The sequence below is a fragment of the Hipposideros armiger genome, unplaced genomic scaffold, assembly GCF_001890085.2.
Source record: "Hipposideros armiger isolate ML-2016 unplaced genomic scaffold, ASM189008v1 scaffold_503, whole genome shotgun sequence".
NCBI classification, from domain to species: domain Eukaryota; kingdom Metazoa; phylum Chordata; class Mammalia; order Chiroptera; family Hipposideridae; genus Hipposideros; species Hipposideros armiger.
This window is the reverse complement of record NW_017731853.1, coordinates 612832-640226: the sequence shown is the minus strand read 5'-3', so window position 1 is coordinate 640226 and position 27395 is coordinate 612832. Positions and strand designations below refer to the sequence as shown.

Genomic DNA, 27395 nt, shown 5'->3' with positions numbered 1-27395 from the left:
TCTCCTCCTTCCCAATCTCTCTGCAGTACTCAAGAGTCTCCTTCCATTGCTGGTAAAATACAACATTCTCCTGATTCTCCGTCTAATTGCTTTTACTTTCTCTTTTCTGTTTAAGGGACACCCTTCATTCTACTGTTAATGAAAGGAAATGATTCTCTGATCTTTTCTCTTCATATATTCTCCCTCATCAATTTAATCCACTCCCATGGTTTCTATTCTCTAAGTATATATGATCTGAAAACCTCTCTCCCTAACCCATCATGATTTCAAGCTCCATAGCCATTTCCAACTTATCAAATATTCTACCCGTCATATACGAGGTGTGATCAAACAATACGGTAAATGTTTAAATTAAAAAAAATTTATTACAGCAAAAGACACATTGGCATTAATCCCCCTCAAAATACTCTCCGTTGCTTTGAACACAGTTATCCCATCATTCTCGCCACTTTCTGAAGCAGTTCTGGAAGTCCTCTTTCATGAGTGTCTTTAGTTGCAACGTTGTGGCTGCCTTGATGTCCTGAATCATTTTGACTTTGGGGAAGAATCAGAAGTCTCATGGTGCCAGATCTGGTGAATAAGGTGAAAAAAGGAGTAAGTTGATAAAAATCTGTAAAACCTGAAGATCTAGTGACCTGCAGAAGGAACCAGAAGGGGCCAAGGAAAGAGATGCACTTCAATATCAAAATAGTGTCCCGGATTTGCTCCTGGGAGCCAATTTTGGACAAAATCGTTTATGGTTCACCTGGTTACAGTTGTTTTGCCTACTGAACAAAGCTGACCTACTACTATTACCTTACTATTAAAAATAACAAAGTTGTACTCATTAAAAAAAGATAATATCAAAATTATGGAGCTTGTAAAGTAGCCATAAGAGAATAATATGTGTCATGCACGTGTGTGTGTGGGTGTGTATGTGTGTAAATATATATATAAATGCATTACATATCCTAAGACATAGGTGCTGCTGGAAATTATTTTCTAATAGCATTTTAAATTAACTCACCCAATTTTTAATAATATAGCTACACCACAATATGTAAATACAGCTTGGTAATCTCTATGGTGAATTAAAAAAGAAAAGCTATAACTAATAGAAAGACATTCTAATAATTTTACTAAATTTACTCTTTATATAAAATCATCTTCAATAGGCTTTTCCTATCTAATATAAAAATGGAAAGTATAAATCAGCATGAACGGAATTTCAGAGATTAGTTTATCTTACCAACTTAAACAAGATATGCACAACCTACTATTTAACTCTTTTTAAAGTATGACAGCATATAAAAAAATGCCCTTAACTTTAAGAACATAGTAAAATGAATTAAAATTATTAACAAAGGAAATTTGATGGATTATTTTATTTTTCCTAGACAATTTTCTTATGTCATTCCAAAAAATGAAAGATTAATATGGCCACCTAGAGGAGAAAAGTTGATCAACAAATATGCCATCATATTTTCTTGCTTTTTCTAGAATACCTGTATTTCAGACTCACAATATATAAAGTACTGTAAAGGACTTAACTGAAGGGGTTAATCATGAATGAAACAGACTTAGGGAGGATATTAAAGTCACAGTGATGACCTAACAGAAGCTAAAACAACATTCACTTTGCAGTGGACTTGACAAGTACAGTGTTTATAACTTACTGTGTGACCTTAGGGTAAAAATAACTTTACTAACAATAGTCATCCCAATAAACTTTAATTAAAAAAAATTACGTATTCAATCTCAGATCTCTTCCAGGGGTAATCTTATCTACCACAATGAGCTGCAGTGAAGATTAAATATGACGATGTGTACAGAAACTAGCAGAGTCAGGCACACAGTAGGATCTCAATCAATGATAGTTCTTACGACCTGGTCAGAACGTTCTCCTGCACTAGTCTCGCCTAATCTCTAGTCCTCCTGACCCTTCTCTGCTCTTGTATGTTTCCAATATTGGCTGTTCCAAAGCTTCTCTACTGGAATTACTCAGTGTTGAGAAAGGGACTAACGGTTCCTTACCAGCACTAATGAGGCAATAGTATAGGGTTGTCAGAAAAGTCATGACGTATTTTGTCTATGTTTTTCAAAGGTCATTTATTTATATAAAGAACAAAGATCAATCAATGATATATTGCCCATTTTATTCGATAACCCTTTGCCATCTTTCAGTGAGCTTCATAATTCCTTGTTCATAGAAGGACCTGTCTTTATTTGCAAAAAACTGAACAAGGTGCTGATTTACAGTCTCATCTGAATTGAACGTTATACCACGCAAGGAGTTTTGAAGAGAGTGAAACAAGTGGAAGTCTGATGGCGCAAGGTCAGGTGAGTATGGTGGGTGTGGCAACACATCCCATCCAAGCTCCAATCATTTTTGACACGCGATCAAACTTGTATGTGGTCTCGCGTCGTCGCAGTGGAACACAATTCCTTTACAATTAACAAGCTTTGGACGTTTCTGGATGATGGATTCATTCAAACTGTCCAATTGCCAACAGTACACATTTGAATTGACTGTTTGGTTCCTTGGTGGGAGCTCGAAAAACATGACACCTTTAAAATCCCACCACACTGAGAGCATAACCTTCCTCTGATAAATGTCTGCTTTTGATTGTCGTTTGAGGAGAATCATCAAGTCGGGGCCAAGACCATTTGGACACCACATTGTTGTAAACAATCCACTTCTCATCTCCAGTTATCAGTCGCTTCAAAAAAGGATCGTTTTCCTCACGTTTAATGAGCATATTGCAGATGTTTATACGCGCCGTCAAATGAACTTCTTTGAGTTCATGCAAAACCCAAATATCGAGCTTGCTTATGTATCCCAGCTTCTTCAGGTGGTCGTGAATGCTTGAATGATGGATGTTCAATGTTTCTGCAATCTCTCATGTCGTGTAATATGAGTTTGTCTCGATCAATGCCTTTATTTTGTCATCATCAACCTCGGTGGGCCTCCCTGACTGAGGAGCGTCGTTGAGATCAAAATCACCAGCATGGAATTTCGTGAACCATCGTTGGCATTGACCTTCTGTAGAGCACTGTCACTGTAAACTTTACGCAACTTTTCACAAGCTTTTACGCGTTCTTCCCTTTAGGGAAGTAAAACAGTAAAATATGGTGAAAATGCAGTTTGGTCTTCCATCTTCAACTTGCTGTAAAAATCTCCAAAACTCAACCAAATCGCTCAGTTTTTTTTAGAATGAAGCTAGAACTGTCAGCTGTCAAATGACATAGCAATAACATAGATGCAAATGACTCTAGTACTTCCAAAAATGAACTAGCGCCATCTGTCGCAAACATGCGTCATGACTTTTCCGATAACCCAATGTCATATATAAAAAAAAATGCACATTTAAAATTATTTTTCCTTTTTTCGTTACCTCAACCCACATTCGTTAAGTCTGATATTTACGAACCTGAAAAATAATATGCAGAATACAGGATGAGAACAGTAAAGAGAAATATAATCTGCACTATTCATCCTTTTACTTGGACCTCAGGAAAATGAACAAATCCTACGTACAGAACTGTACCCAGTGAACCTCTTAGGTGACCAGCCATGAAGTGAGCAATACTTCTGCTGAGTCACCTATGCAGACACAACCACCTCGTGGAGACTCAAATGTATATTTGAACCAAATGCCCCCTCCTTGCCGAATACATACCAGAGGAGGGTACTATGGTTGGGTTGGAGGGAGAAGGTGAACACTTGGGTTACAAAACCCTTCAACTACCTCTCTTTCTTGATTCTGAAGGGTGGTAAGAAGAGGGTAGGTGGTAACAAAGTGTAGGCAGCAAATGTATACTTCCTTACCCCTTATTTTCTCCTTAGCATTCAGTCTAAGTTATTGTTTTACGCAATTAAGGCTTTAGTTGAAAGTTATTGTTCAACTTCTGAACAAAGGGGCTTGTTTGAATTCTCCTCCTTCCCAATCTCTCTGCAGTACTCAAGAGTCTCCTTCCATTGCTGGTAAAATACAACATTCTCCTGATTCTCCGTCTAATTGCTTTTACTTTCTCTTTTCTGTTTAAGGGACACCCTTCATTCTACTGTTAATGAAAGGAAATGATTCTCTGATCTTTTCTCTTCATATATTCTCCCTCATCAATTTAATCCACTCCCATGGTTTCTATTCTCTAAGTATATATGATCTGAAAACCTCTCTCCCTAACCCATCATGATTTCAAGCTCCATAGCCATTTCCAACTTATCAAATATTCTACCCGTCATATACGAGGTGTGATCAAACAATACGGTAAATGTTTAAATTAAAAAAAATTTATTACAGCAAAAGACACATTGGCATTAATCCCCCTCAAAATACTCTCCGTTGCTTTGAACACAGTTATCCCATCATTCTCGCCACTTTCTGAAGCAGTTCTGGAAGTCCTCTTTCATGAGTGTCTTTAGTTGCAACGTTGTGGCTGCCTTGATGTCCTGAATCATTTTGACTTTGGGGAAGAATCAGAAGTCTCATGGTGCCAGATCTGGTGAATAAGGTGGATGAGGACACACTGTAATGTTTTTATTTGACAGAAATTGCCGTATACCAGAAGCGACGTGTGACATGGAACATTGTCATGATGGAGGATGATTTACAGCACACTTTAAAATACACCTTCTATCAACTGTAGCTCACAACCTATTGACTGCACCAAGCAAGGTGAAACTTGTCACACACTGTTACTAAAGCTCCACATGCTGCTTCCTGTATTGAAGATCCCTGCCTTTTCATTGGATGGCACGAGGCAGCAGCATTCACTGTATTTTGTGATCACAACAGAAAGGCTCCGTGTCACACATTGCTTCTGGCACACAATTTCTGTCAAATAAAAACATTACGGTGTGTCCTCACCCACCTTATTCACCAGATCTGGCACCGTGCAACTTCAGCTCTTTCCCAAAGTCAAAATGACCAGAAAAGGTAAACGTTTTGAATCAATTTAGGACATCGAGGCAGCCACCACAGCACAACTAAAGACACTCATGAAAGAGGACTTCCAGAACTGCCTCAGAAAGGGGCAAGAACGATGGGATAAGTGTATTTGAAGCGAGGGGGGATATTCTGAGGGGAATTAATGCCAATGTGTCTTTTACTGTAATGAATTTTTTTTTTATTTAAACATTCACTGTATTGTTTGATCGCACCTTGTATATGAGTACATGTATGTTGGAGCCAAGTAGATTTCTCTCTGTTCCTGAAATATTCCCTATATTTTACCACTTTTCATTTTGGTGAAAATTCCTCTATTTATTCTTTTCATGAACTTTCTATCCATTCTTCAAAGCTGAAGCCAAATGCCATTTTCTCTGAAGCTCTCTCACACATTCCCCAGGGGATGGTATTTTACTCCCTTCCTTAAAACTTTTTAGCATTTTATATGTAGTTCTGCATCTTTAACTGTGGACATGTTCAGAATGTACTATCAGTTGAAATTGCTTTTCCCTGAGGTCTTGAGCTCTGAAATCTCCCTCTCCAATCAAATTCTCCTATTCTTCCCCTCCTCCACTGAATCGCTCATACTGATCTTTGAGTTTTCAATAGCAATAACCTATGACACAAAAACCAATCTTTAAGTCTATTGTATCTTATATTATCATTTGGTCATCTCCACATCTTAAATCCAATGACAACAATTTAACAATAAGGATATCCATTTCCACCAGGATATTCCGCAGACACTTCAAATTTCGCATGAAGAAACCTAAATTATCTTCTCCCACAAACTTCTCTAATCTCTCTAAACTAAACAAAAATCTTGATTCCTCACTCATTACACACGGTTATGCACCAAGATATACGAAGACCATCCCTAAACCTATGAGTTCTTTACCCCTAAATTCATTGCCAATGAGGAGCTCATCACTGTTTATATAACTGGTCTTTTCTGCATCCAGTAGTTCCTACCTACAATTTATCTTCTGTTACAATACTTAGTCTTTCTTAGATACACTGATCTAAAAATGCCATACTGTCCATCTTTAAAACCTTCCAGAGCGCTATATTTCCTGTAAGAGAATGTCCAAACTACTGAGCATGGCATTCAATGCTATTACGTGCCCATTTTCCAAACACAGATCCTAAATTCAAGACACTGAAATACACTCTTATACGTTTATGCAATCACCATTCCATGGTTGTTGAAACAGTTCTCACTTAAGTCTAGTTCACCTGTTCTCTGAAGACTGCATTAGACTTCCCCATGTCCCCACCTCCCAAAGTCTGAGTCACCTCCTCCTCTGCAATTCTACAGTACTGTGTTCATGAAACTAACAGACCACTTATCACATTATGTTACACATACACTCATGGCCTTCCTCCTTCAGTCTGTGGGCTCTTTGAAACAAGCTTGGTTTTTTTATTCATTTTTTTATCCACAGTATCTAGTATGGCACATAAAAAGCTTTCAACAAATGTTTATGAAGTAAATAAATCTCATTTCAGAATGCCTAATATCAATCTACCCTGGATATTTTAGCAAATAATTTGGGGTAGGATAGAAGTGGTGGAAAAGTACAGATGGGTCTTGAAATAACAAGGTGATTCCAGGACACTTTCTCCACTGAGTTCCAGAGTGAGAAGAGAAGAGCCATTGAGGTTATGCTCCTCTCCATGGCTTTTGCCAGACATAGAGCCATAATAGAGCAACAGGACTACAAGGAAGAAGCAACCAAGACAGCAGAGAATTGTAGGAGAGCAGTGGGAAGAAGGAATAAATAGGGAAGAATAAAAATCCTACGCGGAAGCTCCAAAAAGGGAAGTGTCCAGGGCCTGAGATTACAAACTCAGGGCTTGCTCATGACTGCTCGTGACCATCAGCATCACTGTTTCACTGCCCTCATCTACAGCTATTATTTACTGATCACTTAGCTATTAGGTGTCAGACACTACGCTAAAAACTGCCACATGTATCATTTAATGTTGATGACAACCCTATCGGGAAGGTCTTATCCACATTTTACAGACAATAAAACAATCCTATAAACAATTAACTCTGCTACCAAGGTTTCATAGTTAATATGTTAAGTCACGGAGCCAGAATGTGAATGAGGGTTAGGCTTCAAAACCCAGGGGTGTCATAAGCTGGGGGCTGGCTTCAGTGCTCTGCATTATTTAGTTATCTTTGTAAGTATAGGTCTTATTTTCTCTAGTACTAGAAAGGTGCTTTTGGGGGTAGAGTCCATGTCTAATATTTTTTATTTCTTCCCTAGCATCTCATAACGATCTTTCTATCAAGTAATCACTCAGTATTTAATTTCTTATATCTGTGTACTAGAAACAAAAAGGAAGCATATCAATCTTTAGTTAGCATTAAGCCAATTAAAAAAAAAGATGATGCAGATCCTTTGACAACTGTATGTGCTGGGGTAAAACTTTAAGTCATCAATTGTAATAGGCCCTAAAACACAAACCACAGCTATTAAAATAAGGACAGTCTGTGTTTTGTTTAATAATAAAAAATGTTGTCTAAGATACAGTGCTCTTTTTTTCAGATCTGGGTATAAAGATAATAATTACTGTATGAGTAGTCATACATTGTATCAAGCACGTGAACAACTTAAATGTGGAAATAAACATGCTTTGATTATTGGCAAAACCTCTTTTATTTCTCTCCTAGAAAGATGTAAAAACATGAGAGTAGACTTATATCTTCTACATAGGTTGAGTTCTAAAAATCAATGTCAGTACAGAAAACAAAAACCAATTAGAGACAAAATAATCCTTGGAAATTCCTTAAAGCATAATATAATACAGTACTAGCTCTCAATAAATTCATCTCAGAAAATTTTTCATCCTGCACAGAACAGACCACCATTTCTTCTGCTACGTGCCGCATGAAGTATTTGGCTCATGTTTAGGGGCCATATTGAATGAAAGAGCATAATTTACATGCTGGAATCATATTCAACACTGTTAGATACTTAGACCACATCAGTTCTTGTAACAGGTATTCAGGAGCTGATTCCATCTGAGAGAACAGGGGATTCACATCTCATGCTTGCTAGGCATCTGTTCATTGTGGAAAGAGAGCTAGAATTACTACTGTATTTAAATTAGAGTTTTGCTTTTGGGTGTTTTGGTTTTTGGCTTGATCCCAAACATTTGAATTTTTATAAATTATATTCCCGGAACTGTGACTCTACTGTATGGGCTATTTCATTTATTGTGCAACCACAGATGCCTAGAGTTTTAGGGAAAAATAATCGAATACTATAGTAGTCGTCTAAAAAATAACAGTAATAATTAGCCTGTCTTACCTTCATCTATTGATGCTTCACTACTGTATCCATCATACTCTGCAGATAGAGGACTATATTTTTGTCTTGTTTCCCAAGTATAGTTCTTTTGTCTACAATCGGCCAGTGGCAGTCTGGAATTGTGTGTTCTGGATAAGGCCTCATGGTATTTACCCAGTGCTTCATCTTCACTTTCAGAGGATGAACCATGCTCATCTCTGTCCATGTAGGAATTATCTATTTGCAACGATAAGGAGGGCAAATCAAAATTTTACTGCAATAAAGTTATGATGAATTTAATACACACACAGGGATACATATATAATGTCATATATATCCACACACACTCAAATATATATATATATATATATATATATATATATATATATATACACAATCTGAATTTTCAGCATTAGAGAAGTATAATTTTTCCATTTAAGAAGCCCAAGATTTAGATTTTATGTTTTAATAAAAAATATTGAATTAAAGAAAGAAAATTATTGAATTGCTATATTCTAATTATATAAATAGTGTTAGTCACAGTGATTCTCCAACCAAGTTACACATAAAAAAGTAACAGGGCTCACCACCTTATGCAATTGTTTTCAAAGGATCAGCAGTACACAAAAGCAGTTATAAGTATTGCCAATACATATGGACCTGATTCAAATAATTCATTACATTTTGGTTATCATCTTGGCAAAAATTTTCAGCACTAACAATTCTTAGTGCTTGCTAGGAGTGCAACAGGGAAATGGGCAGATGTACATTATTGATGAAATTATAATTGGTCAAAGTTTTCTAGACAGCAATTTCACAATACATATCAAACTTTTAAATCTGTACAGTCTTTGATCCATTTCTATGAATTTACCAATTCCATTTCTAAGAATTCAGCTTAACAAAATAATTAACAGGTGAGCAAAGATATATATTTGAGACAATTCACTGCATTATGTTTAATAGCAAAAGAAAACAAAAATAAAATATAACCTAAACATCTATCACTGAGCCTCAGTTAAGTAAATTATGCTATATCTATGCAACGATACACTATGCAGTCATTAAAAATGAGGAGGTGAACTTACAAGTACTCACAGGGAAAGAATAATATCATGTTAAGAAAAAAGATAAGGTTATAAAATATAAGGTATATTTATACTTTCATTTAAATACACACACACACACACACTTACATGCAATATATACACACATACATGCAGTATATATTTATATGCACATACAAAAATATGTAGAAAGATATACACCAAACTTAATGCTTATTATCTATGAATAGTAGAATAACTAGAAAAATTTCCCTTACATATACCCACATTTCACATAAAATTTTTAGGTGGTATACATTTTTTATTATTTTAAAAAGCACTAGTTATTACCTTTTAAAATGGTAAAAGTTTTGAAACTGTAGCATGTTGAGATGCATTTAAACTGCGTGTGACACAACCCTCTTAGAATTATAAATCAACTCTAAAAGGGTGAAGAGACCACAGCAGGTGGAAATTATGAGTTCAATCTAGATATTTTTTTCTTTATACTCAGTTGAGATCATCTGTACTAAAGAAATTAAGGTTTGAGATTCAAATGGGAAAACATAGAATAAGTGATTTAAAAATATGGGATGGAAAGTGAATGTTTCGAGTTTGAAGTAAGGGAGCTTGGATGTCACCAATCTAAGTCCCACTCTTTAGTTATGTAAAATAAAACCATAAAAGGGTAAAACATATTCTGCATGCCCAATATGTAGTCACTAGCCACATGCAGCTATTTAAAATAATAAAACTTAAAATCCAGTTCCCCAGTGCTACCAGCCACATTTCATGTGCTCAATAGCCTAGTGTAATTAGTGGTTGTCATGAGGAGCAATACGGATATGCAGAGCTTTTCCATCATCGCAGCAAGTTCTCCTGGACGGTGCGGAGATGATGGCAGATCTGGTCTAGAACCGAATGAAGCATTGCGACTCCCAGTTCAGAGCTTTCAGCACTTTGTAGAATCACATGGTGGTGGTCCTAAGGCAGCAGGACAGCGCTGCGGACAATAACTAGAAATTCCACAGTCACACTTCACCTGTTATAAAATACTTCCTAAAGCAGCCCTGCATTCAGAAATAGAGAAGGCAACTCTTCCTCCTCTTTCTGCACCTTATAAGCTCCATGTCGGAAGCTACAGCACAGGAACTAGTGACATTACAGTTCAGCTGTATACAAGTATAATCCATGGGTCAAACAATTTTAAAAATGACTTTTAGAACTTAACTCATTTAAGTTTAGTACTGACTACAATCTAGAACACTTGAGAGGTATTTGATTTCTTTACGTAGCAGCATGCTTCTTAATGAAAACAAATCAAAATTAAAATCTCTGTACTGCTACTTGTGAAGTATTTATTACTAATATGCATCCTACTGTTATTTTCTGAACAAAAATAATATGTAAACTATTCTACTTAATTTTGTTTATTTCTTTATTTCTGCTACTTCAAGTAATAAGACTACCAAAACTAAACCATGGCTACCAAAAACCACTGCAGATGCCAAAATCCAAGGATGCTCAGGCCCCTTACACAAACTGGCACAGTATTTGCCTATAACCTACGTACACCCTCCTGTATGTTTTAAATCATCTCTAGATTACTTATAGTACCTACTACAATGTACATGCTACGTAAATAGTCGTTATACTGTATTGTTTAGGGAATGATGACAAGAAAACAAAGTCTGTACATGTTCAGTGCAATCATCATAGGCCTTAACTACATGCATAGCACACATTAATGACAACATAAATTTAAAAAAAAATTTTTTTGTTCCATGGTTGGTTGAATCCAGACACGAAATCCACAGATACTGTGGGCTGACTATATTTCCGAAAAACTGGCATTCCTTTTTAGTTAGCTCCTTCATCCTGAATCAGCCTCTACTATATCACTGAAAAAGCATTCATACAATTGAAAACAGCAGATCCCTATTACTTATGAAGTCGTGTAGCAGAGCTTAAAAAGTCCCTAGTTTCTACTGCTCGAATTTTTTTATTTTATGAGAATCTAAATTTACAGAAAAATTCCAGAAGCATGTTTTATAAATAAAAGCCAGTGTACTTTTGGCCTTGTGATCATATCAGCAACAAATGAAAATGATTGAGGTATTACCAGAAGTAAGTAGTAACAATATGAAGCAATTCTGCAACCAAAACCAAGTAACTCTTGGCCAATTGTTTTGAAAACTGTCAAAAATATTATGGTTGAAAACTATAAATACTTAGTTGGCTCTTAATTCTACATACAGAATTCACGACTAATAATAGATTGTCTATGTCTACTCATTGTAAACACAGAACAGTCATATAAGATTCTGAATGTATGGCTAAATGAACAGGCATATCCTGAAGCATGTTACTCAGTAAAATAAAGTCTGTTGCTCTCAAAGAAAAATATAAGACACTTGATATAGATACTTACTGGGATAGACTTGAAGAGCAACACTGTATGAAGGACTTAGGGGTTAGTTACACAAATGTAGGATTTTAAAATGCATCTACAGCACACCAAATAAACTCCAACTTAAACATGCACACTAACTACCACAGCACACCATGGATTTTCTGGTTGTAAAATAAGTGGACATTAAGAAAAATTAGGGCCATTGAAAAATTGGCCAAATAGCACAGGGACCAAGGGCAATACTGAACTTCAGAGTTGTACAAATAACATAAATGCTCTTGAAATGATTAAGAGAAAAAAAAATGAATGACTTTAAAAATGTCTCCCAAGGCTTGATCACTGCACTGTACACCTGAAGCTGATGTTGTATAATATTGTATGTCAACTATAAGTGTATATATATATATATATATATATATATATATATATATATATATATATATATATATATATATATATATATATATATAGTCACGGGATGTGGAGTATAGTGTGGGAGTGGAGTCAAGGGAATTGTAATAGGTATGTATGATATTGGGAGGGGAAGTGGGGCAGCAGATTGGGGACAGGGGTTGTCACTTCGAGGGGTAAAAAGTATAACTATTTGCACTGTGTTGTACAGCTGAAACTAATTTAAAAAAATGTGTATTTCACAATTAAAAAAAAAATGTCTCCCAGTAAGAGATTCAAGAAAGTCTTATAACAGATATATAGACATGTATAGGAAAGTTCAGAAATTTGGATGGTGTTTTCTAATTTAAAAAAAAAACAAAAAAACAAGAAAAATTTTATCACTCAAACCCAGTAGGAGACCTCACCTTTTTCTGGTATTATTTTAGAAAATTTTTCATCTTTACTCTTTGCTGTTCCTTTTGTGGCAGAAATGGCTTCATTTTTCTTTCTTTTTATATCTCCTTTTACTTTGTAGCATTTTGTTGGATTTATTTGTTCTTTGATTCTTCCACGTAACTCATCTTTAGAATTAGTTAATGGTGCTGTCTGTATGTCTTCTTTCATAACGGATTTCTGCATCATATGTCTATTACTGGCCAAAATACCTTTTGGAGAACACTCATTTCCTGAATACTCGCTCCCTTTGGATCCTTTACTTTTCATATGTTTTTCAGCTTTCTTTAAATGATTTTCTTTCCTTTCTGGATACATTACCTCCTTTAAATCATTCTTACCATTACGGGAAATTCCTAATCCATGTTTGTTATAACTGTCAGTATGTCCAAGTTCTTGAGAAGCAGATCCTGTCCTTGCATTCTGCTTGGTAACGGATATCCTGCCATCACTCACATGGTCTTTCAAAGAAGAATCACCAGCATTATTGGTCTCTTGATATTTTGATAGAGTCTGTTGCCTATCATTAGTATGTTTAAATACTCTTTCCTCATTTATTCCTTGATCTTGCTTTTGTGAAACTGAAGTATTACAATAATTTCTTTGATTTGCTCTGTGCTCGAAATTGGATTGTGTTTTCTGACAAATAGTGTTTTGGGAGACTTCCGGTAACGTGGCGTTTTCTTGTTTAGAGGTGACTGCTTCTTCTGTTGCTGCTGACCTTTCCTCTTCTGAGCGAAAGCCATTTATCACACTTGTTACCTGTTCAGCAACTGAGTCACTTAAAGCATAGCTGACTTCGCCAACAGCGCTGGTCAAATCTTCTACAGCATTACTGATTGTGTCCACGAGCGAGGAAACTGAGGGCAGATTCCGCTGAAAAGTTCTGAAAAATGCCATTTTCTATTTCCTTGTCCCTAAAAGGTGCAATAATGAAATTTTCTCTTCTAAAATAACCACTGTGGAATCTGACTTTCACATTTACTTAAATGTTGCTACTCATGATCTCAATATTCATATTTCACATTGTGGCTTTTTTAATCTTTCTGTAAACGCTTTGTGCATTGGAAGAAACATGTTGATGCAAAGCCTCTTCCGAAAAAGAAAAAAAATCAAACCACTTGGTTTAAATGTAATGACATTTTTTCCCACTCCATAGCTATCATAACAGCAGCAAGACAATATTTTCCCCTCAAATATTATTGGTTTTTAATTCTATACCTGCAAGAAGAAGTATAAAAAGCATTTTTATTATATACTTTTAGTTCATTTATTAATAGTTTATGTAGGGGAACTACCCTATCTTATTAACAAACTGCCAATATCATTTCAAATTAAGAAGAACATTAAGGGGAAAATATCTAAACAATTGTGCATAGAGGACAAACAAGGGAGGGCAGACGGTGATCTTACAATAACTCTAGGAGGTAAATATCATTATTCCTATTTAATAAATAAAAGAAAACCAAGGCTCAGAAAAAATTAAGAAGGTCCCCAAAACCTTTCCATTGGTCCTCAAGGTAAAAAAATACAGAGGGTGCCAAAAAAATGTATACACAAAAACTATTAAAATTGGAAATACTCAATATACGAAGTCCAGCAATTAAATTTGCAAACTCATCCTAGAAAAAGTGCTACATACCTCATTGCTGAATATCACTATGGTCACCTTTGAAGTCCTCCCCTTGGGAAGCTATGCACGGATGCCAGTGCCTAGTCCACCCTTCAAAGCAATTTTGAACTTTTTTTCTGGAATGGCCATCAGAGCTGCTGTTGCTATTACCCTAGGTGTCCTGAATATCATCAAAATGTCTTCCTTTCAATATTTCCTTGTACAATAAATTATACAGTTATTTGTTTACTGGCTAAAAACTCCCTCACAGACAGTGCTGTGGTGAGCTGGTGCATTCTCGTGATGCAAGAGTCATGAATTATTTAGAAGTTCAGGTTGTCTAACTTTTTCATGGAGCCTTTTCAGCACTCCCAAACAGTAAACTTGGTTAACTGTTTGTCCGGTGGGTAAAAATTCATAATCTCTCTGATATCAAAAAAGGTTAGCAACATCATTTCAACAAGTTTGTGAACTTAATTGTCAGACCTTGTATACAGATAACAAAAGATGAATACTAGTCAAGTTTGACTTCTGCTATTACAAAAGGTGCTCAAAGTGGTTACCATCAGCGTAATTTTAATACAGATTTTTCCTTTTTAAAAATATGTATACATTTTTTTGGCACCCTCTGCATTTTTATAATAGTAAGAAGATATTTAACTTTTTCACTTTTATTTGCTCACAATGAAAGTAAAAAAGTTACATAAGGCTACATGACAAATTGAATACAGAAGCAGATATGAGAATCCAGCTGTTTTTCTTCTATGCCAGTCATTAAAGAGGTCTTCCAAAAATGTAAACAATGTCACTTTTCTCACCAAATGTTTTTTTTTGTTTTAACAAATATAGTTTTAATTTAAAATTTTTATATTAACATGTAATAGGTTTATTGATCTTTTTACAAATAAATTGATAAAAATACTTTAAAAACTTCTCAGTTTTAACTTCTAATATACTACATATCAATAGATATAACTCACATAAACAATAGCTCTTTGGGGTCCTAAATAATTTTTAAGAGCGTAAAGGGGTCATTAGACCAAAGAAACACCAGAAATGCTGAACCAGAGAAGTAATGGAGGCTGTCCAAAGAGATCTCTTTAACAGTTCATTCTATACAAATGACCAAAAAGCAGGGCTTAAGTATGAGAAACACTTACAAACTTAATCAAACCAAAACTACATCAAGTACTATAGTTCCCTAACACGTCACAGATGTAATTCAGTAACAAATAGATTTTTATTATCAATGAGGCTATCACTTTTTAAGTTATCAGCAAGAAGAGAAAAACATCTCTCCAATATATGTACACAGACAAGAAACGCAGTTTCTCTGCTCTAGTGCCTCAAAATTCTTCTAAATTAATGGCTTCCTTTTATAATTGTCAACCTGCTCCTGCTATCATTTATATAAGCCAGTCTTTGGAAATAGCAAATAAAGAACTCATAAAAATTTTTAAAAATAAGTCCAAGGAAAACTTTTCCATAAGAGAAAGAACAGTAGTGATATAATGCCTATGGTGCCAAGGAAGGCAGAGGAACACTAATTCTTATAACCAGACTTTAACTATACACTAACTTACTAAAGAAAATCACCTTTTCCATACAATAAAACTATCTATCAGCTGAGAATTTAACAGTAGGTAAAGAAAAGGGTAAGTACTTTCAAATGCCTTCTAGGGACATAGGACAAAAGCTCTCTAGAGAGTTATTTGGACAATAGATTGCTATGTAAAGCAGTAAGAGACTTCCCTCTTCTTAAATCACATCCATTCATAATCTCAAAAGCAAATCTTATATATAAAAAATAAAAATGTCATTTTATGACAGTATACAATTAATCTTTATGTAATATATTAGCAACTTGCAGGCAACAGAAAGATAATTGAACATAATTCCTTAGATCTTTTAGTCTCACTGGATAGTGGCTCAAATGTTAGTTTACAGTATGTCAAAACCAACCTTTTTATTATATATTTTTGAAAAATAATATAGGGAAGTACAGATATAAAGAACAAACAAGAGAAGCAATAATGATACTTACAAATTTTATCTTGTGAATTCTTCCTTGTACTGTATCCTGAACCAAGATCTGGAAACCCGCCAACATTTTCAAAACAGAACTTCTTATTAATATAGAGAAAAAGGAGCAGCATCAAGATAATAAACACCCCAACAGCTGACAAAAATCCAAATGCCTCTGGAGATACTAGAGAAAAAAAAGTCACAGCTGTAAGCATTTATTCTTCTTTAAGCTACAAATAAGAAGGAAACCCCCATAGAAATGTTAGATTACTGCCTTACATGAGTTATATTTTTAAAACTGTCATAGTTCACAAGAGCTTTGTTTATAAGAAAAACAAACTGCACAGTTTAAAGAGTGGTTCAATTCATTCAACAGCATTTATTGAAATCTTCTAAAAGTTTCCCTATAAATTATGTTGGAACAACCTTAAAAGACAGGAGTTTACAAAATAGTTATATATTTAGTAAATTGAAGGACATTACAAAAATTTTAACACAAGAATTAGAAAAAGTTATTCTCCATGCATAGGTATGTTACTTAATCAAATTTGTGCGAATGTATATTATTATCCTTATTTCTAAAAGCTTCAATGCCCTTTTTCAGTAAATAAACTCTGGGCTTCTTAACCTGGCATTCAAAGCTCCAGCCTGTCTTTTCAATATTACACTCCAACCAAATGGCTGCACTCATCGCCTCAGAATCAGCTGCGTGGGTTACCACACACCTTGCTTTTGTTCATGCTCTTTCCCTTGCCTGGAATAACCAAGTTTCCTTCTGTCATACCCCACTCATCCAATCAAGCAACCAGTATTTTTGGAGCAGCGGCCATACACCAGGCATTATCATATACACACTTCCTGTCTTCCGTGAACAGCCTGGTGAAGGCAGTTACAACACGGCATAACAAGGGCTACAACTGGGGAACAACAGGGACTGTGAGGCCTATGGAAACACTTAAGCCAGTGTTGAAAGATCAAGTAAGCTTTTCTGAAAGTCATGGTCTCTATGGTTATATTTTAAGAATTAGTAAAAATTAGCCAAGTTAACACCATTCCAGGCAGAAGAAACAGCACGTGCAATGGTCCAGAGACAGATATTCTAGACACGCAGTGAAACTTTACTATGATGAACTACCAGATTCTCAAGAGAATCTGATATAAAGAGAATACATGAAATCATTCATGGAGATTTTGTAGCGCGAAAACAGACAGAATCTTCTCCAACTTCTCCAGTAATCCTCGGCAACCTCTTTCCTTTCATTTGTATTACTTGTCACTACATTGGTCATTTGGAGTTAATAGGAACTGAATTTCTGTGTCCCCAGTGCCTTATATGCAGTACTCAAGTATTAGTTAGGAACGAATCCTAAGCCTCAAATACCCTCTGTAACGTACCCTTTCTTCCTCCACGGCTCAAGCAGAAACTAAGATGTCATCTCCTCCTAGGTTCTTTCATCAGAAGAGCCACGGCAGTTAGCATCTAATTCATTTGTTTAAAAGGAAGTCACCAACCAGTCAGTGACCAGTGCTTTAATCTCCTAGCTTTGAGCAGAGAGTGACTGTCAGGGACGGGCAATGAGAGTGAGGGGAGAAGGCGGTGGGGAGGGGAGAAGTGCTATCTGATATCAGGCTGGTGTTGAGGAACAGCTCCTGCTACCAGAATCGAGAAGTTACGCCCAGGCGTTAGCACAGCCCATCTCGTTCTTAGGCTGAAGAACAGTCAGGAAGAGAACAAAAGTTTAACACAGTGATCTCAGTGTACGACATAAATACAGTGGTATGCATCAAGCCAGAAGGATGAGGTAAAAATAAAAACAGAAGAATTATCATCAGGATTCCTAAAAGTTAGGAGGCAGAACAGAATCTGGTATGAAGAGGCAAAATGCACAATACATTTTAGGAAGAGGCAAAATGCTCAATAAACTTATAGTCAGTATTACATTGTAAACAGGAAATAGGTACAGGAGTTCTCCTTTTGGCCCAGGCCCAAAACACTCAGAAATTTGATGCCTTAAGAGAACACACAGGGTTAGATATTATGCAGCCTGAAAATCTCCCATTACTTAGAAAACTAAATGAGACAGAAAACAAAGCTCACCTCACTTAAGAAAGCTAGTTATTGCTAATAAAAATAGCAGCAAACACATACAACATATATTATGTGCTATTCACTGTTTTAAGCACTTTACATATGTTAACCCTTTTAGGGTTCACAAGCATACTATTATCCCCATTATAAGTTGTGAAGATATTAAACAATGCACCCAGCTAGTAAGAGGCAAAGTCAGGATTCAAACCCTGTCTGGCTGCAGAATTTGTTTTAAACTACTGCTCATACTGCTTCTCTTGTTTTCCTTCTTCTCTTCTTGCCTCTGCCTATCCTGTTCCTCAATCCTTATTTTTGTGTTCCTCTTTCATCTCCCTCCCTCCCGTCTCAATCTAGGGGGAAAGATCAACTATATAAGGATGCTATGCTAAGTACTATAATAGAGGTATGAATACAAAGTATTACTGGGACACAGAGCAGAAGACTACCCGGGGAAGTGACAAATACTTCAGAAAGGAGATGACACTTGAGTAGGGCATGAAAGATTAATAAGCAGTGAAAGGGCCAGTGAAACAGTATGGTCAAAGGCACAGGAACAATGTGCCTGCATCCTGTAAGCACTAACGGGCAGCGGCCATGGCTGTCTTACTGACGTCTGGATTCTCAAAGCATCAGGCACAACAGCACGTAGCTCACATTATATAAACATCTGGAAATGTACAAATGTGTGTTCAGGAAAGACCAAGAACATCGCAGAGGAGCTGTGATTGGAGATGAAAGCAAGGTCCAAAACGTCAAAGAACCTTAAATGCCATCCTAAAGGTTTCGTGCTTGTTGAGCTATTTTTTAAAAAAAAACAATTAGAAAATTGGGATACAGTAGGGAGTGCAGGGGCAAAATATGAGCTCTCAAATCAAGTAGAAGTGGTGGTGGCAGAGAGAGGGGTGAAGTCTAGTCTTTATTCAAAATTGACAATAACCTAATTAAACAGATGTAGGGGACATGGATGAAGACAAATTTAGGGTAACTCTAAAGCGTCTAGCTTGAGTGAATGGGAACACCATTAACCAAAATGGAAGAATAGAAGAAAGGCATGTGGTTTAGGTCATGGGGGCTGAGAGGGAAGGGGGAGGTAGGTAATGAGTTTACTGTCTGACATGTTACATTACAAAAGCCAGTTGAATGTTTCAGTGTGGAGGCCTAATAAAGAGAAGGAAATATAGTATGAGTATAGGGCTCTGGTGAAGGTCAAGTTAGTTATAAAAGACTTGGGCATTTTCCCTTCTGCTTATCCTATTCCATGTGGAAGAGTCTGCTGACCAAATACAAGCCAAACTGGCAAATGATAAGTGCTAGGCTTTATTAATGGTAAGTCTCTTACTTTACACATTTTTAGATAAATAAATACTGTGACTTTGGACAAATTAAAAAACAACAACACCTTTTCCCACTAGGAAAAGGTCAGATGCCTGATGTATTTAAAATTTTAAAACAGTAACATAGTTGTAGACAAGAAATAAATAACATATTTTCTAACAAAAAGTACTAAAAAAGCTTCAGATTTCTATTTTTCATCTTTATCTCAGTATTAAAACAATATTTATTATTTTAAATGACATGATACCAGAAGTTGGCTAGTTAATATTCGGTTGTCGGAAAAGTCATGACACATTTTCGCAATGAAAAACAGAAAAAATACATCATGACTTTTCTGACAACCCAGTAGTTCTAAATATAGAAACATTTGATAAATACCACTTGTACATAAAACTGCAATGGAAATAAACTGAAATTAAACTAAAGACATGAATGCTATAACATCATAAAAAACAAATAAAATTATACTAACTTAGATCTCACTGATATAGAATATATTTTCATCCACGATACAAGTGGAATTTACCCCTAAAATCTTATTTATACTATGAATCTGCTTAAAAAGTCATTCTACAAGTATTTCTAAGATTATGGTTCATTTATCTACACATAAACCTACTTTTCTAAAACATTCTCGATCAACCACTGCAAACAAGCAAATGCCATTTAAAACTGCGTATTATGGGCCGGCCGAGTGGCGCGATGGTTGAGAGCTGGCTTGGGACACCAGAGGGCCCGGGTTCGGATCCCACATATGAGGGCCAGTGACACTGCCCTCCACAGCTAAGATGCTGAACAACAGCTCAACCTGGAGCTGGGCTGCCGTGAGTCGCCGGTGACGGCGTAGGCTGCAGCCCCTGCTGCAGTGGGTTGCCATGGGCTACCGTGTGTAGTCAGCAGCCAGCGTGAGTGGCCAGCAGCCGCAGTGAGCAGTCGTCCAGAAGCCGGCGACTGATCTGCCTCGCCCGGGAAGAGCGCAATGATGGTGCCAACTTGGGCCAGTGAAGCAACGTCCTCCACAACTAGACTGAAGAACAAAAAGACAGCAACTTGTCTGTTCCCCTTCCCCTAATTCCCCAGCACTGTTCCCATCCCCCCAATTCCCCAATAAAAAAAAATCTTAAAAAAAACAAATAATAAAAAAAATAAAACTGCGTATTACCTCTTGATAGAAGGTCCTTCAAAATCTCTATTTAACAACATACAGGTACAACCTCTATACAATCCAATTGTACAGATATGGATGTTCAAGCTCAGAGAAAGGAGAATTTTTCCAGATCTTAAAATTATTATTTGGTGATAGAATCTTGATTTGAATGCAGCACACTGACTCCTGAGCCCAAAATGTTACACATTAATCCCTATTGCTTCCTACTTGCCAGGCACTGTTATAATCTCTTCCATTTTAACCTTTAATGCTCAAAACAATTTTATGATAGGTAAGTACTATATATTATCTTAGTTTTTAAATTAGTAAACTGAGGCCCAGAGAGTGATAAATTGTCTAAGGTCACAAATCTAAGAAATGGTAGAACCTGATTTTGAACCCAGACATTCTGACTCCAGGTCTTAAACACCAAGTAATACTGCTTCCTTATCTGCCAACCTGCAATATAGAAAAGAAGGGAAAGCTATGTAGCTTTACATATAGTATGAGAAAGTCTTTTATAGTTTAGCTTTTACATATGTTAAAAGGTAGCAAGTACTTTCAGCTTTCGCAAAATAAATATATAAGTTATAAAACTGGACTCCTAATTTTTTTCTATTCAAGATACTTTTCAAAATAATCTAAAGCTAATTTTAGCACTGTGCTTAGAAACCAAAATCAATGGTGCATCCTTATATAATATGCCATGTTTGAAATGTTAATAAAATAAATAAAGGTTTAAAAACTAAGAGTATTCTATAAAACAGTAAGTTGATGTTCATTAGTAATGCTCGATAAAAATGTAGGTAAGGTTTCTGTGAGCAACACAATCCTCTATATACACTATCTAAAGACAATACTGCAAAAAAAAAGGGAACAAGGTATAATATCTCACCAAAAAATAACAAAAAACTTAGCTTAATAATTATTTATGTTACATATACTTAGCTGGTTTCAGTAGTTATCTTTACTATATATTTAGAAATGAATATATATTTACAAAAACTAAACTTGTAGAAAATACAATTATTGTCAAAATTCAAGCTTCAATAATAGCGGTAATATTCATTTTAATGTCTACAAATAAATTGGTCATGGAAAGAAAATGACAAAATTATAGTCTTACAAAATAAAGGCAAGCGCAAATCCATTTTGACTTCAAAGTATTGCGTGATCCACCTAGATTCTACTTTGCATTTTGTCACAAAAGAACATTTCCTATGTAAAATTTATGAGAAAAATATTAGGATATGCATAAAACTAAGAAAAATATTTTTTGTACATTCTTCTCTAAATAAAATTTATTTGTATCAAAACAAATCATTAACTATAAAATAAGTTTTACAAAACTATTCTATCCATTATATTTTAAATGCAAATTTAAACAAAAAGTACCTATACTCTTATAATTCTTTAAAAAAGAAAGATAAAAAGAAACAACTTACAATTTACATTATAAGGTCTGTATTGCTGACTTGTTCTGCTGAGCATGAAACACTAGTCCTCTAACTACATGACATGGACACTTTAATAATTCATTTAATAGATGCAATTCTATCTCTTGAACAAAATGTGAACTATATAAGAAGTCAACTTTCATTTTAAAAGAAACACTTGCTTTGTATTTAATAAGCCCTAAATATTTTTTCTGATATTCTAATCAGAAAAATTCCACAATGTGTTTTGCTCTGGTTTGAACATAAAATAGGGAATTTACCAGTATTTCCAAGAAACAATGTAGAAAAATAAAAGATTATTTTGATATGCTTAAATACCCTTTTGTAACATCTCAGCTACTTCCACAAAGGAAATCTCCCTTGAATTTGTACAGTATGATATAAATGACACAAAGCTGGAAAGACATACATGAAAGAAATGAATATAGTTATATATATATATATAATATATATATATATATAAATAATTGATTTTATTTTTTTAAATCAGTTTTAACAAAACGCATTTACTCAGAAGTGATACAATTCACTGCTGAGTAACTTACAGAGACAACAGACGGAAAGGCACAGATGGTAGTGATGCGGGACATCACCCAGGATCTCAGAAATAAAACTGTCCTGTGGGAAAAAGTTACCTAACGAAGGTGGTAACATAAATGCTATCCAAATTTAGGGAAATACTATATAATTTAACTAATAAGGAAAGGTTTATATTTTAAATTATAAAAATAAAGCCAAATTTAAAAAATTTTTGAAATTTAAAAATACAATACAAGACCTTAAGAAACTTTGGTGCCTTTAGCAGGTAACTTTGTGTACCCATAGGGGACAGACGTTCTCTTTTTTGTCAGTGGAAAAGTCTGAGAGGTACTAACTTTACATTAATTTATTCAGTAAGTTCTAAGCAATAGGAGTGAGGCCGGAACAAAACAATTGGTCCCTAAACTCAGAGACTTAATAAAAGGCTACAGGAACACCTAATCTTGACTTGGAAGATAAGAGAATGCTTCCTGGAGGAAGTGACTCCTAAAATGAAATAGGAAGATTCTAGAATAAGAGGAAGGGCAAAGCAAAAGGAAAGATTATTATTTATAGTAAAAAGGCCCAGAGGCAAGAGATAATGACACACTAAGGGAACAGACTAAAAGGTGTAAAATGGCAAGAGATAAAGCTGGATAGTAGTAATCAAGGCCAAAAGCATGCAAGTCCTTGTAAAAATTGTGAAGGAGTTGGAACTTTATCCTGAAGGCAATGGGGACTCAATAAAGTATTTTAAGCATGGAAGTGGTAAGACCACTCTTGTGTAAAAATAAGGATGGAGGAGAACTAGTAAGAGATAGTTTAAGTAACTGTAATAATTCAAGCAAGAAATGATGACGTCCTGACATGCTAGGTGGCTCAACTGAACACGCTGGAAGAAAGAGGCTCTTCTTGGAGCTGACCTCTTAGGTTGTCTCACATATACAAACTCGAAAGGTGTAAACACACATATAATACCCTATATTAATTTTTTAAATGCTGTTTCTGTACTTGCTTCATTAATGCTTCCATTTCCAATGACAAAGAGAGACCTTCCAGTTCATGCCACTGTATCACAATCATCTAACAAAACATAAATTATTTGCTGATTTTGTGAACATATTAAAAAGGTAGTAGTTCATTCACGTTTTACCAAATGATCTTCCTTCCATAAAGATCATATTGATATTCAAGTAAATGAAATATATATTGTAGGTTCAAAGCAAATGTCATTATTTTTCAAAAACAACCATGGCAGTTACGTGAGAAAATACTAGTACAAGTTATCAAAATACCACCTTCCAATTATCTAGAAAAACATGTGACACCAAGGAGTAATCTTTATGTCTCAGTAAAATATGTCAAGATAACTTAATTTCTTTCTGTGAAAGAATGACTAGTTATTTAAACAAGGAAAACATACTCATATATGACATCTAGCTTTCTTAAATAAATCTCACAATTTTCTCTAAAATGAAACTTCAGTTTAAAACAAATTTACAGATAGGGTCTAGTTTCTAGATTAAGATTGAAAGTCCAATAAGTAAGCCACGAGGCTTCATGGCAAGCTGTACAACCTAGGATATTTCTCAGGCACGCACTGGTGTTAAGAGCCAGTTTTGCTTTTTTGCCTTGTACCAACCTCACTGGTTTATCACATTTGCCCTTATTGGTGACTAAGTCCAATGCTAAGAGGCTATTTGAGTCACTTGCTCCCTAACTGAATATTCTTTTTTTCTGGCCCAGCAACTTGAAGTCAGGGAATAGCAAATAGTTGTGTATTAAGTGAGTGCTGAGATATATACCGGGGGTGCGAAAAAAATGTATACAAATGGACTTTTTAGTCAACATTGCTCTGATTATGGTGCAATGGTTCACCATAATCAGAAGTGTCTGGACACTGATGGTAACCACTTTGAGCACCTCTTGTAATTGTGCAGAAATCAAATGTGACTTGTATTCATCTTTTATTATTGGTATATATTGAGTACTGCAAATTTAATACAGCTTTTTCCTTTCTTAAAATGTGTATACAGTTTTGGGGCACCCTCTGTATAAGATGCATGAGGCTCTGCCAGTGTAACATGGCATACTGTCTTACAGCGAGCTTTTTATAAGTAGAAAGAGTACTCTTAAATAACAATAAAAAGTATAGTATAGTAAATACATGAACCGGTAACACAGTTGTTTATTATCTAATATTAGGTACTGTACATAATTGTATGTACTATACTTTTATACAACTGGCAGCACTGTAGATTTGTTTACACCAGCATCACCACAAACATGTGAGTGATGCATTGCACTATATTATGATGGCTACAACATCACCTGGCAACAGAAATTTTTCAGCTCCATTATAATCTGATGGGATTACACATATGCGGCCATCATAAACTGAAATGTCATTATGTGGCACATGACTGTAGAATACTATTGCATAGTCATTTCTTTGCATGCTTTACATGCAAATCATGTTTTACAGTTCAAAGGAGGGAATCAGAGCCCCTGAAAATCACTGTTAAAAACTAATAGCTTTTACTAATTATTCAAGATAAATTGTTGATTACTCCCTATAAATCAGGGATGAAATTTCTAAGACAAAGTTACTAATTTATAAAAAGTGTTATAATGTTTCCAGTTTGTCCCAGGCTCTTGTTTGTGAAGAAGAAACTCCAGGTTTTGAAACTCCAGGTTTTCCTACATACTTGACTGAACTGCCCTTCTCTGCCTCCCTTCTCTCTTCACTTGACCTTGCCAATTCAAATCTGAACACCCCTAAAAAGTACAATGTAATGGTTTAAAGGGAGAATTGCCAGCAAGTGACTGGCCACCAAGCAGCTTTTCAGAACAGCATTGTCTTTGATGAGTTCATCACTGTCGAATGTCTTGTCCTCACTTTTAGAAACCAAAAATTTATCTTTTATCAGGGCCCAGAGGACGTATATGGGGGGAGAGGGGGGAATGAGTTTAGGCACTCATTCATCTTTTCAATTCATCTTTTAGATTCTGGTACCCAGTAGCCAAATCCAAATGAGAAGAGGGTGTATGAACAACTTTTAAAACATACACTGGAGAAAACTCTTTTAGAATAACAGCACTGTTAACAGAATGTCAAATGGGGATACTCATCTTCCTGGTATTAGAGTCCTGAAAAGCTAAAACAGTGATTAAAAAGCTGCTTGGTGAGCATAAAATAAAAACTTGTCTGGTGATGCTCTACCAGACATAAAGAATTATTTTAAAACTAGAAGTACAATGAGGTGGTACTGGCACAGGGGTAGACAATAGACCAAGAGTCCAGAAGCGATAGGCCAGAAACAGACAGATGCACATATGGATTCTGACGTATGTCAGAGATGGCTGCAGAGAAGTAGAGAGAAATCACCTTTTCAATACACTGTCTAGGGGAGGTCAGGAATATGAGGAGGGCAATGGGATTCCATACAAATCGATTCCAGATGTTTAAAAAGGCACACAATGAGATTTCCCTAAGCCAGATATTAAAGCATATTACCAAATTATAATTATAGAGTATGACACTAACAATAGATAAAACAGTGAAACAATATAAAAGTTCAATATAATCCAGTACACATAGTAAGTTGGTATATGGGAATTTCGTATCAATAGAGAAAAGATACATTTGCTGGTTATTCAATAAATAGTGTTGTTGTCTCCGGGTGTAGGGATAATACATGTGATTTTTAACTGTTTCTTTTTTTTTTTTTAGCTGAGCCATCCTGCTACCTGTTGGCAGCTCAGCGGCTGCTCAGCTCGGGCTGGACTCGAACCGCTGTTGCTCAGAGCTCAAACTCTTGAGCGAGCTCTTAACCAACTGAGCCACTCGGCCGGCCCTTTAACTGTTTCTTAATCTGTGTTTCCCAAGTGTTGGAGATAGTGAACTTATATAATTGTTTTACAACCAGAAAAAAAATTATTAACTATTTGAAAACATTGTTAGATAAATTTTGATTTGGGTAAAATTTATAAACATAAAACAAATAAACCATAAACAAAATGATTAACACTTTCCCCCTATATAAAAAATATGAAAACTCAGGGCCGGCCAAGTGGCTCAGTTGGATAAGAGCTTGCTCAGGAGTGCGAGCTCTGAGCAACACGGTTGCCAGTTTGATTCCTGGCCCAAGCTGAGCTGCCAACAGCTGCCAACAAGTGGCAGGATGGCTCAGCTTAAAAAAAAAAAAAAGAAAACTCTATGATCAAAATAAGCCAAAATCAAATTCAAAGTTAAATAAAGAAGAAGGCAAAAATTAACATATGGCAAAAATAAAATGTTATCAATCTTAACACATTCTTAATATTTTTAAATGAAGAAAATTAATAAACCTACAAGAGTAATTTTATAAACCACCATTAAACATGAAAAATTACCACATTAATTAGAAAAATGTAATGTAAAATAATAATACACCAACTTGATAGATAACCAAGATAAAAAAGTCTTGTATGAGATTATCATCAATGTAAACTGCTAAAAAACTTTCACAAAAGACCTTAAATAGTAAGGATATTCTTTACCCAGATAGTCTTGCAGGAATGTTTTCTCAATATAAAAGATTTTTATAAGGAAATAATCAAAACTATTACAAACATTATAAATTTTTTGTACTAACTGAAGCTCTATTAGTAAAGGTACAAGAATTTATACA

General features: G+C 35.3%; 1 protein-coding gene across 5 annotated transcripts in view; it reads right to left on the bottom strand.

Annotated features, from left to right (window-relative positions):
- Positions 1–27395, bottom strand: part of SYT14 (synaptotagmin 14) — a 157388-nt gene that overhangs the window by 95631 nt on the left and 34362 nt on the right. For 3 of the 5 annotated variants that reach the window (XM_019667707.1, XM_019667705.1, XM_019667706.1), the window contains 2 exons: positions 16195–16359; positions 8255–8470 (listed from right to left, as the gene is read on the bottom strand). In XM_019667707.1, coding sequence (XP_019523252.1) covers positions 8255–8470; positions 16195–16306 — 328 coding nt within the window. In that variant the 5' untranslated portion in view covers positions 16307–16359. Of the gene's footprint in view, positions 1–8254; positions 8471–12510; positions 13456–16194; positions 16360–27395 lie in introns of those variants that run through there. The other 2 variants (XM_019667703.1, XM_019667704.1) reach the window with 1 other exon arrangement.